At 45.0% G+C, this 21,666-nt stretch overlaps 1 protein-coding gene across 3 annotated transcripts in view; it reads right to left on the bottom strand.

Moving 5' to 3' along the window:
* The window catches only part of zfhx3b (zinc finger homeobox 3b), a 165,387-nt gene that overhangs the window by 77,489 nt on the left and 66,232 nt on the right, over positions 1-21,666 (bottom strand). For 2 of the 3 annotated variants that reach the window (XM_047807003.1, XM_047807008.1), the window contains exon 3: positions 20,665-21,161. In XM_047807003.1, the coding sequence (XP_047662959.1) occupies positions 20,665-21,161 (497 nt within the window). The remainder of the gene's footprint in view (positions 1-20,664; positions 21,162-21,666) is intronic. The other variant, XM_027178505.2, reaches the window with a different exon arrangement.

Raw genomic sequence — 21,666 nt, 5'->3', positions numbered from 1 at the left:
ACTCTGGCGGGTGCAAGGCTGAATGATGAAGAGTTCGGAGCGAAACCAATGAAGCATACCCATTAGGCAAACAACCTGTGAACAATTAGTAGAAATCAAGGTCATATATCCCGTGATATCACAGTTCCTGTAGCCATAATGGTCTTTTAAGATACTCATCGGTGTGATAGATTTTGATTTTAATGGATAACATCAAGCAAAGCAGCTTTTGTTAGGTCCGAGTGATGTCATGGCTGAAATGTTAGCCCATGAGGTCAGGAAAAAGATTCAAATAATAGGCTGCAATTTGAATAATTAGCAGCTTGCAGTGTCATATCTCAGTGTATAGTATGAGTGGGTGAGAGACGGAAAAAAATGAGAGAGAAAACGAATGTTCACCACTTTCTCTTTTTTTGTCTCTCCAGCAGGAGCAGAAGCCGTGACCACAGTAGTTTGCACTGGATGCCAAATGCAGCGGCTGGTTCAAATTAGCCGCTGCGAGCGACGACATGCCCAGACGTAGTGCTGTGGCTGGGAGGAACGGCATGTACCCGCCCCTAAGCTACATACCTACCGCTTTCCATACCTCCCTTTTCTTGCCTTCAATTTCCCCTGGCCATTCTTTGAGCTCATCATGTGATCAAGTAACGCCGTCTCCCTGGTCACAGCAGGCCTTGATTGCCTGCGAGTACAAAAGTCGGCGTGAACTTTGTGGTTCATTCCGGTTCCTCGGATGGTCTTTGTTACAGATTAAAGCACCAGATCGGGGTGGGGACAGATGACTATCCATAATCGCATGCATACGAGGTGAGAGACTAAATGAAAAAATACGTAGAGAGACTGTGAAGACAGTGTGTCCTCCTCCCTTGTAGCAGCCTGAACGACTCTACCTCACTTTAGCACTAAATAAAACAATAATTATTGAATTCCTTTGGAATAAATAGGCTGCTAGAAAGTAAACAATAGGAACATAATTGCAGAGAGAAGGCAATCAATGCCAGCAGTCATTTGGCCATGTTCATTATGTACGGGGTCGTTTGTGTACGTTTCTCTGGGTGTCGTGAGTAACAGGTTTTACAGCGACGGGGAGGGCATAGTGACAAGAAGTTAAATAATACCTTCTCACATACACCAGGGCAAAACAAGGGCCATGTAATCCTTCCTCCGATAATGCATCCGTGCTCTCCAACAATAAATCTACATCAGCTAATCAATGTGTCCACATATCAGTCAAAGATGCACAGGATTTAAAGGGGTGGGGTTGGGTGGGGTGTGTGTGTGTGTGTGTGTGTGTGTGAGGGGGTGTAACAACGCTGCACCCTGTTTATGCCTTGTTCATTAGGTGTATCTGAATAAGCATGGGTACAATCATAATGCGAAGCACTAATTAGAGCCATGTCTTCCTTAATGAGCAGAACCTCTGCTTACACCAGGTGACTTTGAAAGAAGACAGGAAATGATGTCGCGTGAAGAAAAGTAAAGGAAAGAAAACAACGGTAGACGTTGCTCTGAGCAGCTAATTAACAACTTAGACTCATGGTGGTTTTATGAATGTTACCCCGCAGCGCTGAATTCCCGCAGTTCAATAACTCTGCCTGCAGGAGGCGACAGCTGTGTCGAGGCATAAGACGCCACAGACGCAGCTGTTCTAACCGTCCGCAGACATCTGCGGCCGTCCCGTGCCATCTGGAAGTTTAAGCGGGTAGTTCGGGACCAGCTTCCCCCTCCGCTTCTCCTCCCACAACTTGCCTCTGAATGCAGCCCTTCCATTTTGGATTGCGATGCTGGGGGGTAATTAATGGGACAGTGAAGGAATGCAGCATGGCAACCTTGTGGCAGGCAGACAGGAGACAGACACGATCAATCGAGAGTCGGTTGTATACCCGCAGAGTGTTTAATAGCGTTTTATATTTGTCTGAGTAAATGCCGGGCATTAAGGAGACGCCTTTCTGAAGCAGGAGCGTCTCTGCTGCCGACAGATGTCTCGGTGGTTTAAAGAGAACGCCGCGAACTCATCATTTCAGTTGAGATTTTGATTAAACAATGCGTCATGTTATGGCTAAGACAAGCAGCTTATCATGAAAGAGCTAAAACTCTCATGAAGATTTGACTTAAAGCCCAAGTCCAGTCCATGCGAGAGTGTTTCTGAGACACTAGTATTGAGAAACATGCACCGTCCTCGCATACAAGTGCTCTGGTCTCAAGAACAGAAGCAAATGTTAACAAATGAACAACGTCAGATATTACTCATCGTTAATCACTTGCCAGTGTGACAACTGCAGCTTGGCATTGTGGGACGAAAGGAAGGGGGGGGTGGCTGGGAATGCCACAGGGAAAGGGGGATGAGCGGGACTGAAGAGCGTGTAGTAGCCAGGAGAGGGGGGGCTAAAGACAAACTGCACTTTGATGATGATTAATACAGCCAGGGAAAATTAAATTCAGCAAGGGAACATTACCAAAAATGTCATTAGTCTCTGACAACAAACATCCCACTCTCTCGCTGCACTCCTCATGGGAGCTGCTTTTGTGACGAAACCCATGACATCTGCTCCGGAGGACACAAACCTGCATGCCGAGTCAGCAAAGCAGAAGGATCGGAGCTGATCATTCCTAGGTTTCTTGTTTTCACCACACTACCTCATGCTTGGTCAGGAATCAAAAACGAAGAAGATCTCTGTCAGTATCACACAAGTTGGGTGTGTATTATCCAGCTTCCACCTCTGGCATTCCTCTGTTTGGCTGCATAAATATTTCATCACCACATAATTGGTTGCTGCTTCAGGCTAGGCAATGAGGCGGGTGATCTTGCGATGTTTTGAGGATTCTGTTCCTCCTTGTTCTTCTTTTCTATATAAAATTCACAAAGCCTGAACTAAACTTGAAATGCGTCGTGTATCCGACAAGGAAGCTTTTGAGTTGCCGTGCCCGACCCCCTCTCCTCCTCTCTTCCTAACGAGAAACCAGGAGCATGATTCTGTGCCATCGTAAATATTTAAGCTGGGCTTAAACCGGCGCACCTTTTATTAGTTTCGCTGTGCCAACAGAAGGGCAACGGGGTCCTGGAGTGCATCGCTTGTTAACATGTAGATTAGCGAGGTGGTGGTGAGGTGGGGGCGGACATGCTGCCGGGATAAAAGTGAGCGTATTTGCATGTTCGCATGTTAAACATGTTGGGCTTTTAGAGAGAGACAAAGAGAGAGAGAGAGAGAGAGAGAGAGAGAGAGAGAGAGAGAGAGAGAGAGAGAGAGAGAGAGAGAACCATATAGAACCATAACACAAAAGCATCAGCACCCTGATTATACAACAACATTGCTGTGGAATTTGTGATTGGTCAGGTGTTGTAGGTGTTGATTCATTGTTTTTACAACACAACGAGTGCCATAATTTCAACTCATTGTAATACGTTAGGGGGGCACGGTGGCTTAGTGGTTAGCACGTTCGCCTCACACCTCCAGGGTTGGGGGTTCGATTCCCGCCTCCGCCTTGTGTGTGTGGAGTTTGCATGTTCTCCCCGTGCCTCAGGGGTTTCCTCCGGGTACTCCGGTTTCCTCCCCCGGTCCAAAGACATGCATGGTAGGTTGATTGGCATCTCTGGAAAATTGTCCGTAGTGTGTGTGTGTGTGTGTGTGTGTGTGTGTGTGTGTGTGTGTGTGTGTGTGTGTGTGTGAGTGAATGAGAGTGTGTGTGTGTGCCCTGTGATGGGTTGGCACTCCGTCCAGGGTGTATCCTGCCTCGATGCTTGATGACGCCTGAGATAGGCACAGGCTCCCCGTGACCCGAGAAGTTCGGATAAGCGGTAGAAGATGAGTGAGAGTGAGTGTAATACGTTACCCGTTCTGTAGTACCCTTGATTCGGGAGAATGTATGTATGTATTCGTCGATATGGTGACGTTAACCGTTAGCTGTTTTAACATTTATACAGCAGAAAGAGTCTGCAGTGCAAAGATACACAAAACAGAGGTGAATGAGTGTAGGGTTATCAGAGGGTCATGAGTTCAAATCCCAGGTCTAACACGCTGCCACCCCTGGCTCTCTGAGCAAGGCACTTAGCCCTCAATTGCCCAGCTGTATGATGAATGAGATAAAAGATCAGATCGGGGTGTCTGCCAATTGCCATAAATATAAATGACACGATATCAGGAACGAACTTCCACAACATATATTTTAAAGACGATACGTGTGGCTAATTTTATACAAACAAAAAAATGAAGAGTTAGCTTAAAATACCAGAAGCCAAGATTTATATTTTTGAAGGAAAGGTGGATTCTGTATTCAAAAGCAGGATAAAACTTGCCCTGGAGGCTCACCTGTTTTGCCCTTCAGCAAGACTTGAATTTGAAATAAGTTCTTTTTTTCAAGCTCTGGTCTCTATCCTATGCCCAGTGGAGCTTGTGTACTTGTGTTGAAAAGTGAATCTCTCTGGGCAAAGCTCACCCCACGCTCTATTCTCCCTCACATCACGGCCCATAAGAGATCCGCAAACACACGTCGCTTCATAGACGTTCGGCTCCGCCTGCTCGTTAGTCGGTCAAAAAAACAGTACTTTGCTTTCCATAAAAAAAAAAAAAACAGAAACAAAGCGCTCATTGATCAGTCGGATCGATGGCGGATCAATAACCTAAACCCTCATCATTCCAAGTGCGGCATAATTACAGCTGAGATATGGTCGTCATCACGAAAATCAAACACGGCACAGGCTAATTGGAGGCAGATCCATTACTTTAGTCACGGCGTGCACAAAAAAAAGCTTTCCAGGCCCCTTTGAAAGCACGAACTCTGCTAGCTGAGCACAAGAGCTTCCTAAAATAACTGGCTCACACCATTAGTTGCTGTGTCATTGTGGAGGTCATGGTGCTGGGGCCCATTTGAGGACATTTAATACTATCAACATTAGCCTGAACAGCAAAGCTTTGTCTCTTCTAATGTAAATTGCACAGGCTGTGTATTTGATTTTATATTTTTATGATATTAATCTATATAATAACGATAGAATCCGATAATACCCCAAACCGCCTTCAGAACCTTTCGTCGGCGGTTATACTCGGCCGTAGTCTGCATTCCTGCAGTATCACAGCGAATTTCACTGTCTGGGTATGTGTTTGAAGGAGAAATAACATATTTCATGTTTGTCCTTGTTCCTTGTAGATTCTTAGGCTTAATACAAAGTTAAACCATATGTAGTGCTTCAGAAGACATGGCCGGGGAAGTCGTGGCCTAATGGTTAGAGAGTTTGACTCCTAACCCTAAGGTTGTGGGTTCGAGTTTCGGGTCGGCCACGACTGAGGTGCCCTTGAGCAAGACACCAAACCCCCAAAATGCTCCCCGGGCGCCGCAGCATAAATGACCGGGTGTGTGTTCACGGTGTGTGTGTGTGTGTGTGTGTGTGTGTGCACTTTGGATGGGTTAAATGCAGAGAACGAATTCTGAGTACGGGTCACCGTACTTAGCCGTACGTCACGTCACTCAGAACAGAGGTGTTAATGCTTCAAGGTTTAACATCTTATGAACATATAAAGGCCGGTGAGCCGACATAACGTAAGAGGTTATAAGCGGTAGCTTGCTGGACGACGGGTCTAAATCCATCTGCATCCAAAGGCTAACAAGTATGATGTGTTATTCATTAATATACACAGTTACAGTATGTAACAGCATCACGTCACATTGTCGTGGGTTATTATACTATACAGAGTGTTACATTCCTTATTCCAGTATACAACATTATAAAACATTTTAAGAATTTTCTTAAAATTCTAAACCAATTATCCCGAAGGCATTTTGACCAGCCTTGGAAATACACAGAGGGGAAAGTGTAAGAACAATGTGCCGAAAAAAAGGACATAATTGGGCCACTGTGTGCTTTTAGTGGTCCTCGTTCAGCTTGGAGATCTGTGCAAGGCTAGAAGTTTGGCACAGACTCCACAGGATGAGTCGGTTCAGTTTCTAAAAAGGCTCTTGCTTTCCTCTCTCTTGCGTCTTCCTCTCCTTCTCTCTGTCTCTCTCTCTCTCTCTCGCTCACTCGTATTCTCTCTCGCCCCTTTGCTCTCCAAGTGCCGGGGGCGCCATGCTTGTAAAAGTAACCACAGCTCTTTGAGAGCTGGATGTATTTACAAACCAAGGTATGTCGGAATCAAAGGAATTACCACATGACATAACACATTAACCAGACAGTGGGAAGAGAATTTATGGAGTAGATCTGGCAAGGGTGCGGCACCCAGGAACTACCGAGTACCGTTGTTCGATCATGCAGAACTGCCAGCAGGTAAAAACTCACTCACCTGAAAAGGAACTAAAGAGAAGAATCCAGTGATGTCACCTCTAATGCTTTCTCAGCACTCGCTCCAGTCCCCACCCCCCCCCACCCCCCACTTCCTGTTGTTTCCATGTCTTCACTCTCTGCTTGTTCTTTATCGTTTCAGCCAATCAAAAGCCTGATCGTGATCTCCCTTCCCATGATGCACCTTCTCTGAAGTACTCTTAAACGTTCTGCTTCATGCTGCTTTAAAGACTAAAACCAAAGCTCTCTCCTTTTCATTCTACTCATCTTTTTCTCATTTGTGCCTCAACCCATTCCCTTTAGGTTCCACAGTTTTTATTTCACCCTCATCAGCAGGGGACTAAAAATAAATGATAAATGGAACATGATATTTTAAAGCCTTATCTCTTATCTGTTCTTACAAGGGAATAATAGGGTAGTTAATCCTGCAGATCTCCCTCAAATTGATTAATCAGCACATGCAGACAATCAAATAAATGATTAATACACTCCAGACCTGTGGTCGGACAGTTACCCCGAAAGCATCAGTAATAATTCAGTAACCCCTTGCCAGACCAAAGCTGTGGCTGCTTTGCTCCACGTCAGATCTCTGATGGGGAGGGTGGAGCTGGTGGCGTTTGGCTTTGAAGCCGGTGCATAAGAAACTGCTCTGCTCTCGTCTGCCTACTGAGTACTGAGAGCTGCTCACCTGCTGACCTGACCAGACAGAAATCCTCTCATCTTGATGCTTATGACCCGCGGGCAAATTATAAAAATCGGCTTAGATTCAGGAGTGCTTGGAAAGCTTATGTTGGGTTTTTGATGTCACATCATACAGTACACCTCAGAAAGGGTCCTTTTAATCATATAACTAATTTGTCACGATGTTATAGATACATTCATCTTTGGTGGATCTGGATCCTGGATCTAGAGCCTGGATCTCTGTAACGGGCTCTTGTGCATAGACTAGACCAGGGACTCGAACATTTGTTTCCCTAATGCAGGAAGAACATGGTGTGATTGGGAAGTAAGGATCATTGTGTGACTTCATTTCCGGAGACCACCGTTCCTATCCTGGTTTTTGTGCAGCTGTCCGATATCTTCCTGGCTGTGACTCGCTGGCTCCTAATCCTCTTTATCGCAGCCATACATAGTCTACATAGCAGCCTCACTCCAATCTACGTTCTGCCGGTCACCTCGGAGAGTCCGAAAGCACATACATAACTGTACATAAGTGCTCAGTGTTTAAGCTATCCGAGTCGTTCCTCTGTGGCCTGAGAATCTTGCCGCCACAGCTGAAGCACTCTGCCAATATGGCTCGTAATATATGGCCTGCTCTTTAATAGGCATAAGCACAACGTGTAGGGAGATGCGAATCCGAGAAGATCTTCTATATCCAATAGAGTTCACTTTGATCTCGACTTAGGTTGGAGTTGTTTATAAATCAGCCACACAAATATTTACGAGTTGGACAAGAGATATTAGAGGAGGGATGACTGCCTGGTCTGGATTGTATCTTTGACTGTCTTTTTCTCTCCCTCTCTCCCTCTATGGCTCTCTCCACTCCTCCCTATCTCCCCCCCCGAACCGGTCGATGAGGCCACCGTGGCATCGGGGCTTGGGAGTAAAAGGCCACAGGCCACATTTATCACTGCATCTCTGGTTGCCTTTTTTATGTGGTTATGAAGAGCGAGTCTGAACGTATACCTCATTCCAGAATAATGAATATAGTCATAACCAAAAACACATAAAAATCCTGACCACCTGACAGGTGTTCTAACCACAGCAAATTACACTACCTGCTATATCTCAATGCACATTCTAGTTTAGTGTACTGTCATAAGTACCGGAGTAAGCTAGATCAATAAATTAATAAGAGGCTAGCGTTCAATAAGCATCGCCTCCTGCTATCTCTCTGCCCACCTAGCTATTCCTGCCTGAAGCGTGCACAATGGGTTGGCCAGCCTCGGGCAGATCCATCGTCTTTAATTGCTCCCCCCAGCCCTGACCTCCGTGCCTGATCTTGTTCTGATATACAGCATCTCTATTAAGCCGGGATGTAGGTATATATTCTTTTAATGACCCTCGGTCTTAACGATGCAGTCGAAAATGGGGAACGCATCAAAAAAAAAATCAATTGCGATCTTTTTCTTTTGTCCTTCACTGAGACTAAGTGAAGTTAGTTTCCCCTTTTTATCTAATTTGGAGACCCCTCAAAAACCCCTCAGAACTTGGAACGGGGGATGAAGAGCAGCGGTGACATAGTGATTGTTTAAGTGGTTTGTACAAGGGTTAAGGAAGTATGCTTGTTTTATTAAAGTGTATTTAAAATGTATTGAAGACAGAGAGAGAGAGAGAGAGAGAGAGAAAGAGAGAGAGAGAGAGAGAGAGAGAGAGAGAGAGAGAGAGACGTTTCAGTACGAGAGACTACTAAAAATGGAGATAAATACATGTGTCTCCATGTTGACCACCTATATTAAAAATCCCAGTTCAAGAAGTAATCCTAATCTCGAGCTGTCTCTCTGACATCATCAGGCAAATCCTAATAAAGGAGGATGTAAGGACGTTAACATGCATAAGGGAGTAAAGAGGAGGACTGGGGGGTCTGATGGTAGTGGTGCTCTGGCTTGTCGATCGATGCGGTGATTGGCAGTTAATGGCTTTTCCTGTTCTGCCTTCGTAACCCCACTCTGATGGCTGTTGCCTCTGATAGAAGATGGCAGATGGCATTTGACTTTCGTACATAAAGCCCTGACTTTGTGGAGATGGCTTTATCGTGTTTAATGATTTAAAAGTTAAGTTGAATATTGGGAATTCTCTGCTGCAAGTAGGCCAAGGAGGATTTTCAAGCTTCGAAAGCACTTGACACACTTCCAAGAACTGACAGCCAGTCCCTCTCCATAGAAACCACAACTTTATCAGATAAGTGGCAAGTTGAAAGGCTAATCATGTGGATTTTAAACAGCTTGCATCGTGTTTGTCATGCTTGGACCGAAATAAATTTCAAAGACTTCAGAGAATTTGTTTTTTCCACCAAAAAATGTTGTCTTCAAATAATGCGAAATTAATGCGCGAGAATCGATCCGTCCTTTCATTTATTAATGCATAAACTTAAATATTTAAAACGCAGCACTTTAAATGTCCGATGCTTACACTGGTAGTGAAATAACGAATAAAGCGGCGAATCGAAATAACAAGAGGAAAAGCCTGTATTTCGTAGTTACAGAAAGAACGGACAGTCTTTAGCAATCTAGTCGTTATGTTACGAACTGGGAAACAAGATCCCTGTTGAAAGAGAGAGAGAAAATATTCTCCTGCAGCGTTAGATGCTGAAGAGACCAAAGCTGGCCTCATAACTCATCAGCGATACTGTTCTGTGGAAGCAAGGGCCAGGACACTGGAGATCTGTTCAGAAATAGGACAGAACAAAAGCCTGGTTCCGCATGTACTGTGTGGATAGAGATCTGGAACCAGTGGGACCTGATGGTGCTGAATTAATACACTTAGTGTGTGTGTGTGTGTGTGTGTGTGTGTGTGTGTGTGTGTGTGTGTGTGAGAGAGAGAGAGAGAGAGAGAGAGAGAGAGAGAGAGAGAGAGAGCTCTCATCGCGCTCTATATAGCGATCTGCGAAGATTGAGATAGACCTTCGCCCACGCTCGCTATACCGCTAGAGCACTTAAAGCACTCGCGAGATATGCACGACTCACCCGATCTACCCCGTCTATATCTCTCTCTCTCTCTATCTCTCGTATCTGACTCTCTCCTTCTCCATCTCTCTTCTCTCGCTCTCTTCCCTCTCCCTCTCTCCCCCTCTAACTATCTTCCTCTCTCGCCCTCTATAGCTCTTCTCTCTGCCCTCTCTCCCCCTCACCTCTCCCTCGCGCTCTCTCCTCTCTCTCTATCTCTCTCTCTTATCTCCCCCCCCCTCTCCCTCTCTCTCTCTCTTCTCTACCTGTCCTTTTTCCTTCTACTCTCTCTCTCTTCTATCTCTCTCTCTCTACTCCCTCGCTCCCCCTCTCTCTCTCCTCTCTCTTTCTCTCTCTTTCTCTCTCTCTCTCTCCCTCCCTCTCTCTCTTCCTCTCCTCCTTCCCTCTCTCTCTCTCCTCTCTCCTCTCTCCCCTCTCTCCCCATCTCTCTCTCTTCTCTCTCCCTCTCTCTGCTCCTCTCTCTCTCTCTCTCTCTCTTCTTCTCTCTTTCTCTCTCTCTCTTTCTCTACGTTTCTCTCTCTCTCTCTCTCTCTCGTATCTCTCATCGTTCTCTCTCTTCTATCTCTTATCATCTCTCTCTATCTCTAGACCTTCCCCTTTCAACATCAACAAAAATTTAATAAAGCCTGCTTCATATAACTCATTAATAAGGTCCTCCCCTCCTCCTCCCCTCCCCTCTTTCAGTGCTTAATTTAATATTACAATAATTTGAATAATCATTTGCATACCAGATCTAGGGTTAGCAATCTACTCAAGTAGCAAAAAAAACATATAAAATCTCCCTAAGATTTCATTGCTACAGTAGCCCAGACCTTCTGGTTCAAATTAGCAGAACAAAACCACTCCAACCCAACAAATATAAATGAAGGAAATTCCTAAGCAGTGACAGATTATAACATTCATATGAAGAATCCAAAGCTGCTGAAATCAAATGTAAAACCTGGTGTTGGCTAAATGTGGTCATGCTCTGGAAGCGAGGGTCGAGGAGCGCTGCAGTCGCCGCCGGAGCGCCGAAGACTTTCCCCCACTGTCTCCCAGGTCGCATCTCTGCAGCCAGAGCACCAAGTTCATAAATCAAGGTGACCATTTGAAAAAATGCTTCATAAAACACTAACGTGTAAAAGCGCTTAAAGTACAGAACCAAAAAGAAAATGCTTTCCATTATTTCCGCAGCTGTGACCAATAAAAAAAAGGCACCTCCAAAAGGCTGACCTCAGAGTTCACCACATCAGCAGGAGGGGCTACATGGGGGGATCAGAGCACCAGCAAGCCTATGACACCGTGTGTGTGTGTGTGTGTGTGTGTGTGTGTGTGTGTGTGTGTTTTCCTCCTTCGCACTTCTGTACATGGAGCTGCAGCCAGAGAATGTGTGGGCTATAAAGTCGCAGTAAATATTTGCCCTTGAAAAACAGCTCCGCTTGTCCCTCAACCTCTCGCCGGCACTTTCGTTCCCTCCCGTCGTCCTATGAAGCATAAAGGCGAACGCAGGTGGACGGGGAGAGGAATAAGAACGTAGAGATGGCATGAAGAGCCACAAAAAATTGCATGAAGACCAAGTGATACACTCTTCGCTTCATGAAAGTTCCTTTGGTTCCCATATGGCTCTTCTAATAGAGTTCAACCTTTCTGTTGACACTTCTCTTCCTGTTTTTATATATATATATATATATATATATATATATATATATATATATATATATATATATATATATATATATATATATATATTAATAAAAATCTCTTTTCTCAGTTTTATCCTCTTTATATATATATAATAAAGCGCCTGATGAGAAAACAAGGTGCGAAATGATTTTTTCAAAGGAGGCCCCAATAAAAACCATATGACACCCCAGGCTGAACTGCTTAATTACAAAGGGATGAAAATCTGCACTCTACATCTGGCGAGATCATTGCCCCCATAATGCTGATAGATTTACAGCTCCCAGTCCTAACCCTGGACTTCGGCGCACAGCAATTAGGCTGTACATAAGACGCTTCACTGGGCGTCCGTCTCAGCAGGGGAGGCTGGGTTTGACTTTTTCAGCTCCGTGCTGCTCAGCAAAAGACGTTCAGGAAACCCCCTGGTCATAGTGTGAGATCCATCTAGAACAGGCATCTCACACTCCGATTCTAGATTTTCTGTGGGCTTTTAAATGACTATTATCTACAGCTATTCATTTTTTTTTAAACAAACGATGAAATGATTAGCAATAAACGATGCTACATCACGATTCCGTCACCCAGTTTGATGGAACCTGAGCACGGGTTACTACGGGTCTATGCGTTTCACACGTCTATATGAGCTTCCTCTGTGTTCTGCACTTTCTGTGTGTCAATAGATTGCACTGGAAATGTATGAATGAACGAGTGACTGAATTAATGAACCAATGAACAAACTTGGGGGGCACGGTGGCTTAGTGGTTAGCACGTTCGCCTCACACCTCCAGGGTCGGGGGTTCGATTCTCACCTCCGCCTTGTGTGTGTGGAGTTTGCATGTTCTCCCCGTGCCTCGGGGGTTTCCTCCGGGTACTCCGGTTTCCTCCCCCGGTCCAAAGACATGCATGGTAGGTTGATTGGCATCTCTGGAAAATTGTCCGTAGTGTGTGTGAGTGTGTGTGTGTGAGTGTGTGTGTGAATGAGAGTGTGTGTGTGTGCCCTGCGATGGGTTGGCACTCCGTCCAGGGTGTATCCTGCCTCGATGCCCGATGACGCCTGAGATAGGCGCAGGCTCCCCGTGACCCGAGAAGTTCGGATAAGCGGTAGAAGATGAACGGATGAACGAACCTAGGCTCTAAAGTGAAAAAGGATGATCCTAGGAAACAGAAGTGTTAACCCACTAATTAACTGTATGCACTATGTGTTTTTCAATTAATTAATAAAATAATTATATCTATTTTCCAAACACCGCAACTAAAGATATTTAACATTAAGAAAGACCTTTATAAATAACTCACTGCTCTGCTAAGAGCACACATCTCTCTTCTCTTCACACTTTCTTGAACATTTTGTAGATCTCTACATTGGGTGATACATTTTGGGATTAAGAATCAATCATTGTATCTCACACTAAAGGCCAAAACCCGACGTGTTTCTGAATTTATTTTTACATCAGACTCAGACTCAGATAGGAGTCGATTTTAACACCGCGAGACGCAAGCCCACGCATGCTGTACCGTGGCGCATACAGAATGCGCTCGGTCGCTACGCTAAGGGTCTAGTGTTCTGAATTGTGAAAATGTTGAGTAGATTCAATACTATCATTTGCAAGTCTAACGTAACATAGCAACAAGCCACGTCTGAGTTCGAATGCTGTGGTCCGGAAAGACGACCCCCGTGTCGACATGGCGCATGAGTTGGGACCCTCTTTGTCTTAAGTTTTACTGTTTTTCATGAACACAGAATGTAGATCAATGAAGTCGATGCTGCCTTTAGTGTATTTTCTACAGGTCCAGAGTAATGTGAATGGGCTGAGTGTTCATCTCCTCAAACCCATCTTGTTGTGATGAACTCGTAAAAATGAGTCACTGGGTCAAAAGGGGCAACAGTGAGTGGGGTCCACAGCCTCGTTTTCTGGCCTGGATTTATCCGTCCCTGGACTCTTCTGAGCTTCCCAAAACCCAAAGAGCACACACATGTAGACGTTCTGCCCCTCTTCCCTTCAATAAGCACCAGGGGCAGAACGGCACTGAAGCAAAAGACGCTCAAAAGACTACAATAATCTGCCTGCTTGGGCGATGATGTACTGATGCCGATATGTTAGTAAGTCGGCCTTTCCTCGTTCTCCGTCTCCTTCTCTTTCTGTCTCTTCAAAGGGACATTGTTTACAAAGTGATGACTCGGTTTCCACGGTGACCAGTCAAACAATAGGGCAACAACCCAGGACTTCCGTCCTACCACTCAGTCAAGTTATAATTTGCCTTAAAAATTTGACTGACAAATACGAGCAAAGGCAACATTAAATGATAGAGTAGTCCTGATTAAACATGCCACTTATTTCTTGAACACAGAGCAAGCATGCAATTATACGCATTAAAAGAAATATGCGTTATTAGGGGAAGGGAATAATTTGTCACTTATCAGTCAGAGCTGATTCGTCCCAATTAGGTTAAAAATGATAAGCATCTGGTCAGAACGACAAGGTGAAATGAGGTAACTGACAAAAACAACATTGTTTGTTTGTTCTATTTTCACTAAGGCCAGTTCCTCTGTTTATCTTTTATAAGGTGTTTGATGAAACGCAGCTCTACCGTCGAGCGAATAAATTAGCCGACGTGTAAACAACTCTGTAGCAAGCCACGAGCAATACACGACGAGAGATAGATGGAAAAGGAAAGGAGAGGAAAAGGAAGCAGGAGAGAAAGAGTCGGAGAGAGTGTGTGTGTGTGGGGGGGAGGCTGAGGGAACATTTGGCAGTGGAGAATGTTTAGCTTTTCAGGGTTGCTGGATTAAAGATATTTAACCTTAAGTAGAGCATAGCGCTGGACCACCCAGCCACGCTGCTCCGATTTGTGGTGTGTGACGGGTAGCCATCTTGTTTATTAATTTTCTAGGACAAGAGGAGGAAAAAATGGGCGAGACACTTTCATTCGGACGCGGCGAGCACATGGCACGGATACGCATCTTTACGTCAGTCGCCTCCTAGTTCGACTTCCTAAACCCTAAATGCACACGATATTTTTTTTTCACTGTGTGATGATTAGGCAGCTGATACGGCAAAGTTCAGTCTGAAAAAAAAAAAAATAGGTGGTGGAAAGTAATCAAAATACAATTTGGCTATTTACACGACACACATTAACGTACTCTCTGTATAACAGGCCAGGCGCTTTATCTCTATGTTCCCCATTTTCAAATCTGGTACCTCTTTGTGCTTACTTTCACAATTCTAACAAACAGAGAGAGAACTCGAATGTACACACACACACACACACACACACACACACACACACACACACACACACACACACACACACACACAGAAGGACAGATGTACTGCTAACCATCAGCAGGGCCGGAGCAGCTGAGCAGCCACGGGTCGCCGGCTGGCCTTTTCCAACGTGGGAGCTGCAAAGAGTTGTGAAATTGCACCAGACTGCCTGAGATATGCAGCCTTGACCCCTCCCTTTGTGCTACGGCCCAACACCGAGCTTATCCACTCCCACTCAATCTATGACTAGAAGCTTCACTGGCCAATCCTTGGGCCTGTTTTAAGGAGAAAGCCATTTTGTGTTTGGCTTATTGTAAAGCAAGAGTTCATTGCCCTCTAGGCAGAAAGGAGCAGATGAGGCTCAGAGGTGATGTGGAAGGTCACAGGTCACGCTAGTGGAGGTCTTGTCCTGAACTTAAACACCAATTGAGCAAAACCAAATAGCATCCATGCATATATTTTGCAAGAGGAAAATCTTTTGATATAATATTTTATATTATCACGTCGAGGGAAAAAAATCATCTGTATCAGCTGTACAAGGTGGTAGGACTACTATGTCTTTAACAGTGATGGGGGGAAAGGAGGGGGGCTTTGAGCAGGATGTCTGAGTGGTGGCGGTGTGGACACAGTGCAAGTGCTTTATTAGCGCTGTACTACCAGTAAATCAGAGCTCGGCTCTTCCTGGAAGAGGAGCAACCTTTTTTGCCCACTGAGCACTATTACTGAACAATCACAGGCTAGCCATGATAATTAGGAGAGTATCTCCGTCTAAACGTCTCTCTGCCTCGTTCTATCGCTCTCAGACCTGACGCCTGCCCTCCTACACCCCCCATCCCGACCCTTTCACCCCCCCCCCCCTCCCCAGCCCTTTCTCCATCTCCACTCTTGACTGATGTCTGGAGGGCTAGCTTGTATAGTTGGGGTGTGTCTCTTCTATCCTATCTTTCTCCTCACCCTGCATCCTACACAGACAGCGCTACAGAAATGCAACACTTTTGTACTATTCGGTGATAAAAATAAAAGGCAACATATCTGGAGTCTGACTAATGGGAGGGTTGAGCTGTTACAGAGAGCCACGTTAATGTGTTTCCTTGTGGCGGCCATGGTTAATCCCTTTCCTTGCATCACTGTCTGTTTTGTTTTACTGTGTTTTTCCTCTGTTCTCTGCCGAGCGTGGACGTTTTTCCCTCCACACTGCTGAGCTGCTCCAGTTGGATTGCACTGGAGGGGAAAATAAGACGAGGAAAGCCTGTCCAAAAAAATGCCGACACCCTGTGGCTGGATTCGGTGGGCCGGACCGTATTAGCGGAGCCGATGTATGACAGAATGTGATCTATTTGCACAAGCTTGGGCCAGCGGTAGTGGCTGAATGTGTGCTTGTGTGCACATGTGAGTTTGTGTAGATCCTTGTGCATTTAATAGAGCGAGACCAGGAAAAAAAAAGACACTAGGGAGGGGAGGTAGTGTACAAGGGGTTTCTTGGGTAAAGATTCCCTATGTGATAGTGACGGCACTTTCTTCCTCTCTTTCCACGGCCAAGAGGCATCTGGAGTGGATTTTGTGCGAGCAGACACCGAGGAACATGATTACATTCAGTTAACTGCGGCCTAAACTGATTATGCATGTGCCAAGCTAATGGACTACATTTGCAAGAGGAAAAATAACATCCAATCAATCTCAATTACTGCAGATAGCAGTGGCCCCCGAGACGAGGAAGGTAGCCAGCTAACCCCCATGCTCCTCCAGCTCCCCTGAAAGGTCTGACTGGAAGCTCACGCCTGGCCCTGGCTTGTCCAGACTACACCCAGGTTGTCTGGAAGAGTCCAGACTCATGTCTAACTCCAGTTTAGCTCTCTCATCTACATGATCTACATAACCGATTACACAAAGTGCAATCACTGAAATGCACATCTGAGTATTTCTCGAGTTTATTACTTTCCCCCCTCTCTAAACACAGTTAGATTTCCTTTCACCCATAGTGAATGTTGGGAACACGCCGTACTTCTGTGTGCAAGAACAAACTAGCCAGAGCACAAGTTATTTATAACACGCAAAGGTATTTAAGCCAGATGTTGTGTTAGCGATTGTTCTGATTAACTGCTGTGGTAATTGGTCAAATAATTGCTCTACAACTTAAGTGTATTTACTTAAATCTAAAAGTACTTCAGATACTTGAAGACACTTTTACTGTATAATCTTCTCTACCTAAGACTTTACAAAGGCTCGGCAGGGTACTCTCGTTCAAGATTTATCCGTGTCGACAATTCTCGAGGTTGTAAATTTAGGTGTAGAATCGTTTATGACATGGTATCACATGGTATTCATCCTCGAGTTCAGATTGTCTTTGATTTCCTGCCTGTGCACGTCCTTCGATATCTGTGTAGGGTACCTCAAGTTTCCTCCCACATCCTAGAAAAAAATTGCAAACCGCCCCAGGTTTTAGTAAGTGTGTTGATGTAAGTGTGCGCCATTCACTAAATTCCAGGGGTTTCGTTACCACGACGTAAAGTGGGCGTGTTTCCGGAGGTCTTGAAAACACGCCCTCTTTAAAAAAAAAAACAGCATACTACGAAGGACAAAACGGTCATACAGGTCGATTTATTTTAGAAAACAAATAAACAACCCAAAACTACGGTTAGGGTTAGGGTTAGGGTTAGATTATCAAATAGGCCACGCCTACCCGATGACGCAATATCTGTTACGCTGTACTGAAATCCCTGGAAATAAGTGCCTGCCGTAAGTGTGCATAGTGCCATGTGATGGGCTGGCAGTCCATCCATGGTGTTTTCTTATCTGGTGCAATTCAGGCCCAAGTAAAGTGTTTACTGAGGATGAATATATCAGTAAATACCTTCAGACTGAGACCTGAATAATGTGGCCATAATGTGGCTTTTGAGTAGGGTTGGACAATATGGTGGTATAATATCGGTACTGTGAGAAATCAGGTCACAGTACACCTTGCTGAGATATCCGAGTAATCTTTTTATTGCAAAAGTTTTGCTCTTTTTCAGTTTTAAGCTTTCTTAAGACACAAAGTATTTAATAATACATTTTTTAATAACCAGATTTTATCAAACGTATCGTGATACGTACAGCATATATTGTAGAACTGTATTTGAAGTGTACCGTGATATGGTGTTTTTGTCATATTAAAACACCTCTTTTGTATATCGTGGTGATTTAGATGAGGGACTGGTGAATTAGTGGACTTCCACGCTCAGCTCTGGAAGAGAAAAAGTCCAAATAAAAGACTACACTAAAGTAAACTGATGAATTTTGTTGTGTGGCTCATCTGCAAGTGCTTATTGGGTGACCATCATGACATCATGCTGACCGCTACAAAACCGCCAGCAAGCAGGAACTTGTACAGTGCGAGGGAAGGTGAAAGTTCACGAAGAGTAAAAAAGACAGACCAGCAGAGAAGTAAAATGGAACGGCCTGATCTCATCCCTGGACTGGGCTCTATGGTGGTCCATGTGGTAAGAACAACTTGCCCAAGCTTTCCATGGGCTTTCAGAACATTCCAATATGTGGAGTGGTGGGAGGAGGCATATTTTTAGAAAGGCCTAATATGGGCTGCATACCACAGACACTCAAATTATCCCATCCAGCTTAGCCCTCAGTTTAAACCTTCCTTTTTAATTCCAGTAATTACAGGCTCCAATTTATACGGAGCCATGCACACAAAGAGACTGTTTAATGCAAACCAGTTTGATTTGGGTGAAGTGTCCCAATGATCTCCCACATCTAACAGCCTGTTTACGCTGACTTGATTTATGTTCTCTCCAAAAAGTCCAAAAATATTACACTTTTTTGAATCAGGTTACTTTTTTCCCCTCTTCACAGACAAAACCTAGTCATTCTGGCAGGAAAACATCATGCTTGGTCTGTCAGTGCCTACCACCATCGCCATAAAGCAAATGGGACATGAAATCTGTGATGCTGCAGAGCGGCATGTCGACAAACAAACCTAGCGTTCTCGTGTACTTATTGTTTTAAAACACACCCGTTTATAGGTCACGAAGTGCCGAGAACAACTTATCAAGCTGTGAATGTTTCTATTAGCAGGTGAGATGATGTGGATGTTGCTATATTTGCTGCCTACATCTCATTTACTTTTTGGATCCCTGGAGTTCTGTGGGTTAAGGAACTGTTTTAAGTACCTCAGAGCTTGATGTGTCGAACATCTTTAAGCCTCCAATTAAAAGGAGATGGGCTCAAAATATCGCAGTTGCGATACCTCATTCTCCACATAGGGTGATGAGACAGAGATGTGGCTCTACCTCTAAACTGATCTGGAAAATGTAATTACATGAACCCTTGAGTGAAGATTAATGCCAATTCCAAACATACCAAGTGGGTTGAAAAAGTAATTTGCATAGCCAGGTGCTGAAGGCGAGCTTAACCAAGTTCGCTAGGTCAAAAACCGTGCCTGAAGCAAAATGAGTGCTTCCACAGGCTAGTCATGCGGGTCATGTTACATATTTGAGTTGTTGAGGAATTTGTAAATACATGTCTAGGCCTGAACAGTGTGAGGTGGTCGAACAGCCTCCCCAAAGGTTCTGAAGGTTCTGCGTGCTAGGCCCTGCCTTTGACGGCCAAGTCGGGCATCATCCACTCGGACCGGTGTTATGGCTGACCTGGGAGCTCCATCTCACACCTTCACCCTTAATGGTGTGCTGAGAAACAATTTCTTTCTGTTACTGAGCTGGATGCTGTTGTGCTGTAGAGAGCTTGAAGACAGGAAGCCTGCAATAAAGTTATCAGCGGACTGGAAGGAACCCATTCATAAAGAACCCACAGCTGACTGATGGAGCAGATGGAGTGTTGGCTGTTATTCCAAATTATTCTGTTTTACCACAGCTTTTTAATGTGATAAAGCCTGCCGTAAAAGACGATCTGTTTTCCCAAATGCTGCTGGGCAATAGTTGCTCTGGTACAGTGACACTTTGTACAAAATGCTATGCTCTTGGAAATGTTAAACGAATAAAAAACTGATAACATGTAATGTTTGTTTTCAGTCATTTACTTTCTAAGAGCATAACACATATAAACCAAGTCTTTGTGCAAATAAAGACAAAATGAGAGAGAGAGAGAGAGAGAGAGAGAGAGAGAGAGGGGTTAGAGTGCCCTCTGAGAACCTCTGAGAATGACTATATGTAAATATCTCAGAGAATGTTTGGGGGAGTGACAGGGGATCTGTTTCAGTCTGTGAGAAACGGTTGTGGAAAAGGGACAGATAAAGAGGGGGAAAGAAAACGAGTCCCTGTACGCTATGATGCCAGTTTGGGTTAACCACGCTGAGAGCCTGGGCTGCAGACACACAGGATAGGTGCCTAAGTGGATTCAGGCCCGTTAGATTTATAGCCATTTGTTCAGAGAGTGTTCATCCATTGGCTATTATGGAATGATTAGAGGAGAAGGTGAAGCTCCAACTCTGGAGAAAATCAATACAGCTGTCGAGAACGATCCTGCCTTTTCCGCTCCGAGGAGTATTAGCACTGAACCCTTCTCTCTCTCCTCAGTCACTTCACACTTCTTCATCCTCTCTACCACCAATTTCACCCTCTGTCCTCCATCCTACCCTGCTGACCTGCCATGTCCTTCTGCCTCTAACGACTCCTGCCGCTTCTCTCTCCGCTGTCTAGGCTTCGTAATACAACATGGTTGCATCACCCACAGCGTAAATACAGTTAGAGTGCATGGGGAGGGGTAGAGGCAGTAGCTTCATTCATTTGCTGGATCAATGGAGGATTGAGCAATTCTAGTTTAAAACTATACAACTGTAATAATCACTCACCTTGTAGAGCTTGAGGCTGGCCTCATGGCGTGAATTGACGGTGTGCATGCGCAACTTCTCCAGGCTGTTGGTGTAGTAGTCACAGGCATTGCATTTGAGGTGAACCGGGTTCCCAATGGCCACGCATTTTAGGCGCCACTCATTACCCTTGCCACCCTCCTTAATGTGCGCTACCAGCTGGTACTTCTGCACATGCTTATCAGTCTTGCAGTGCAGCTGGAAGTTGGCCTTCAGCTGTGTGGTGTAGCGGCACAGCTTGCACTGGTGCGAGTCGCCCACCACGGCCTTCCACTCATCCTCAGGCAGCGTTCGCTCTGCCCCCATGTGCAAGCCCAGCATGTCCAGGTTGTCAGTGGTGAACCGGTTGCACACGGCACATTGGAAGAGCTTCAGAGATGGATCAGTGGTCTGCGACAGGCTTTCACCCAGGGTCATCAGCTCTTCAGACACCAGCTGCCCACCGCCCAGACGTATGTCCATGGGAATGTCCCCTCCTACTGAAGATGCAGCATAGAAACAAAGTCACGGCAGTTAATTCATTGTTTTATTACATTCGCAGCATCTCTACCTGATGTTACACATTCATCTAGTTAGATCTATTTTTAGGTTTCTAAACTGTAAACAATGGTGCATTTCAGTTTGCATAGATGTCCTGGGGAAAGGGAAATGCTGCTCAGCATTTTAACAAACAGCTAAGTTTGTCCATACTGTCAAAGTGGATTTGCTTTGCAGCCCCCTGGAGGCTATTGTGCATGTGTTTGTTTCCACACCTAATTTTAAATGAAAACAACCGCTTCTTTCACAAAACAAAACATGGAAAGGAAGACAGAGAAAGAAAGAAAAAAGTCTGACTTCTCTAGGTAGTGTCATTCATTCATTCACTCATCTTCTACCGCTTATCCGGGTCACGGGGAGCCCGTGCCTATCTCAGGCGTCATCGGGCATCGAGGCAGGATACACCCTGGACGGAGTGCCAACCCATCACAGGGCACACACACACAC

Source organism: Tachysurus fulvidraco, chromosome 2 (genome assembly GCF_022655615.1).
Source record: "Tachysurus fulvidraco isolate hzauxx_2018 chromosome 2, HZAU_PFXX_2.0, whole genome shotgun sequence".
Lineage (NCBI taxonomy): Eukaryota > Metazoa > Chordata > Actinopteri > Siluriformes > Bagridae > Tachysurus > Tachysurus fulvidraco.
This window is presented reverse-complemented; position numbering and strand designations above follow the sequence as displayed.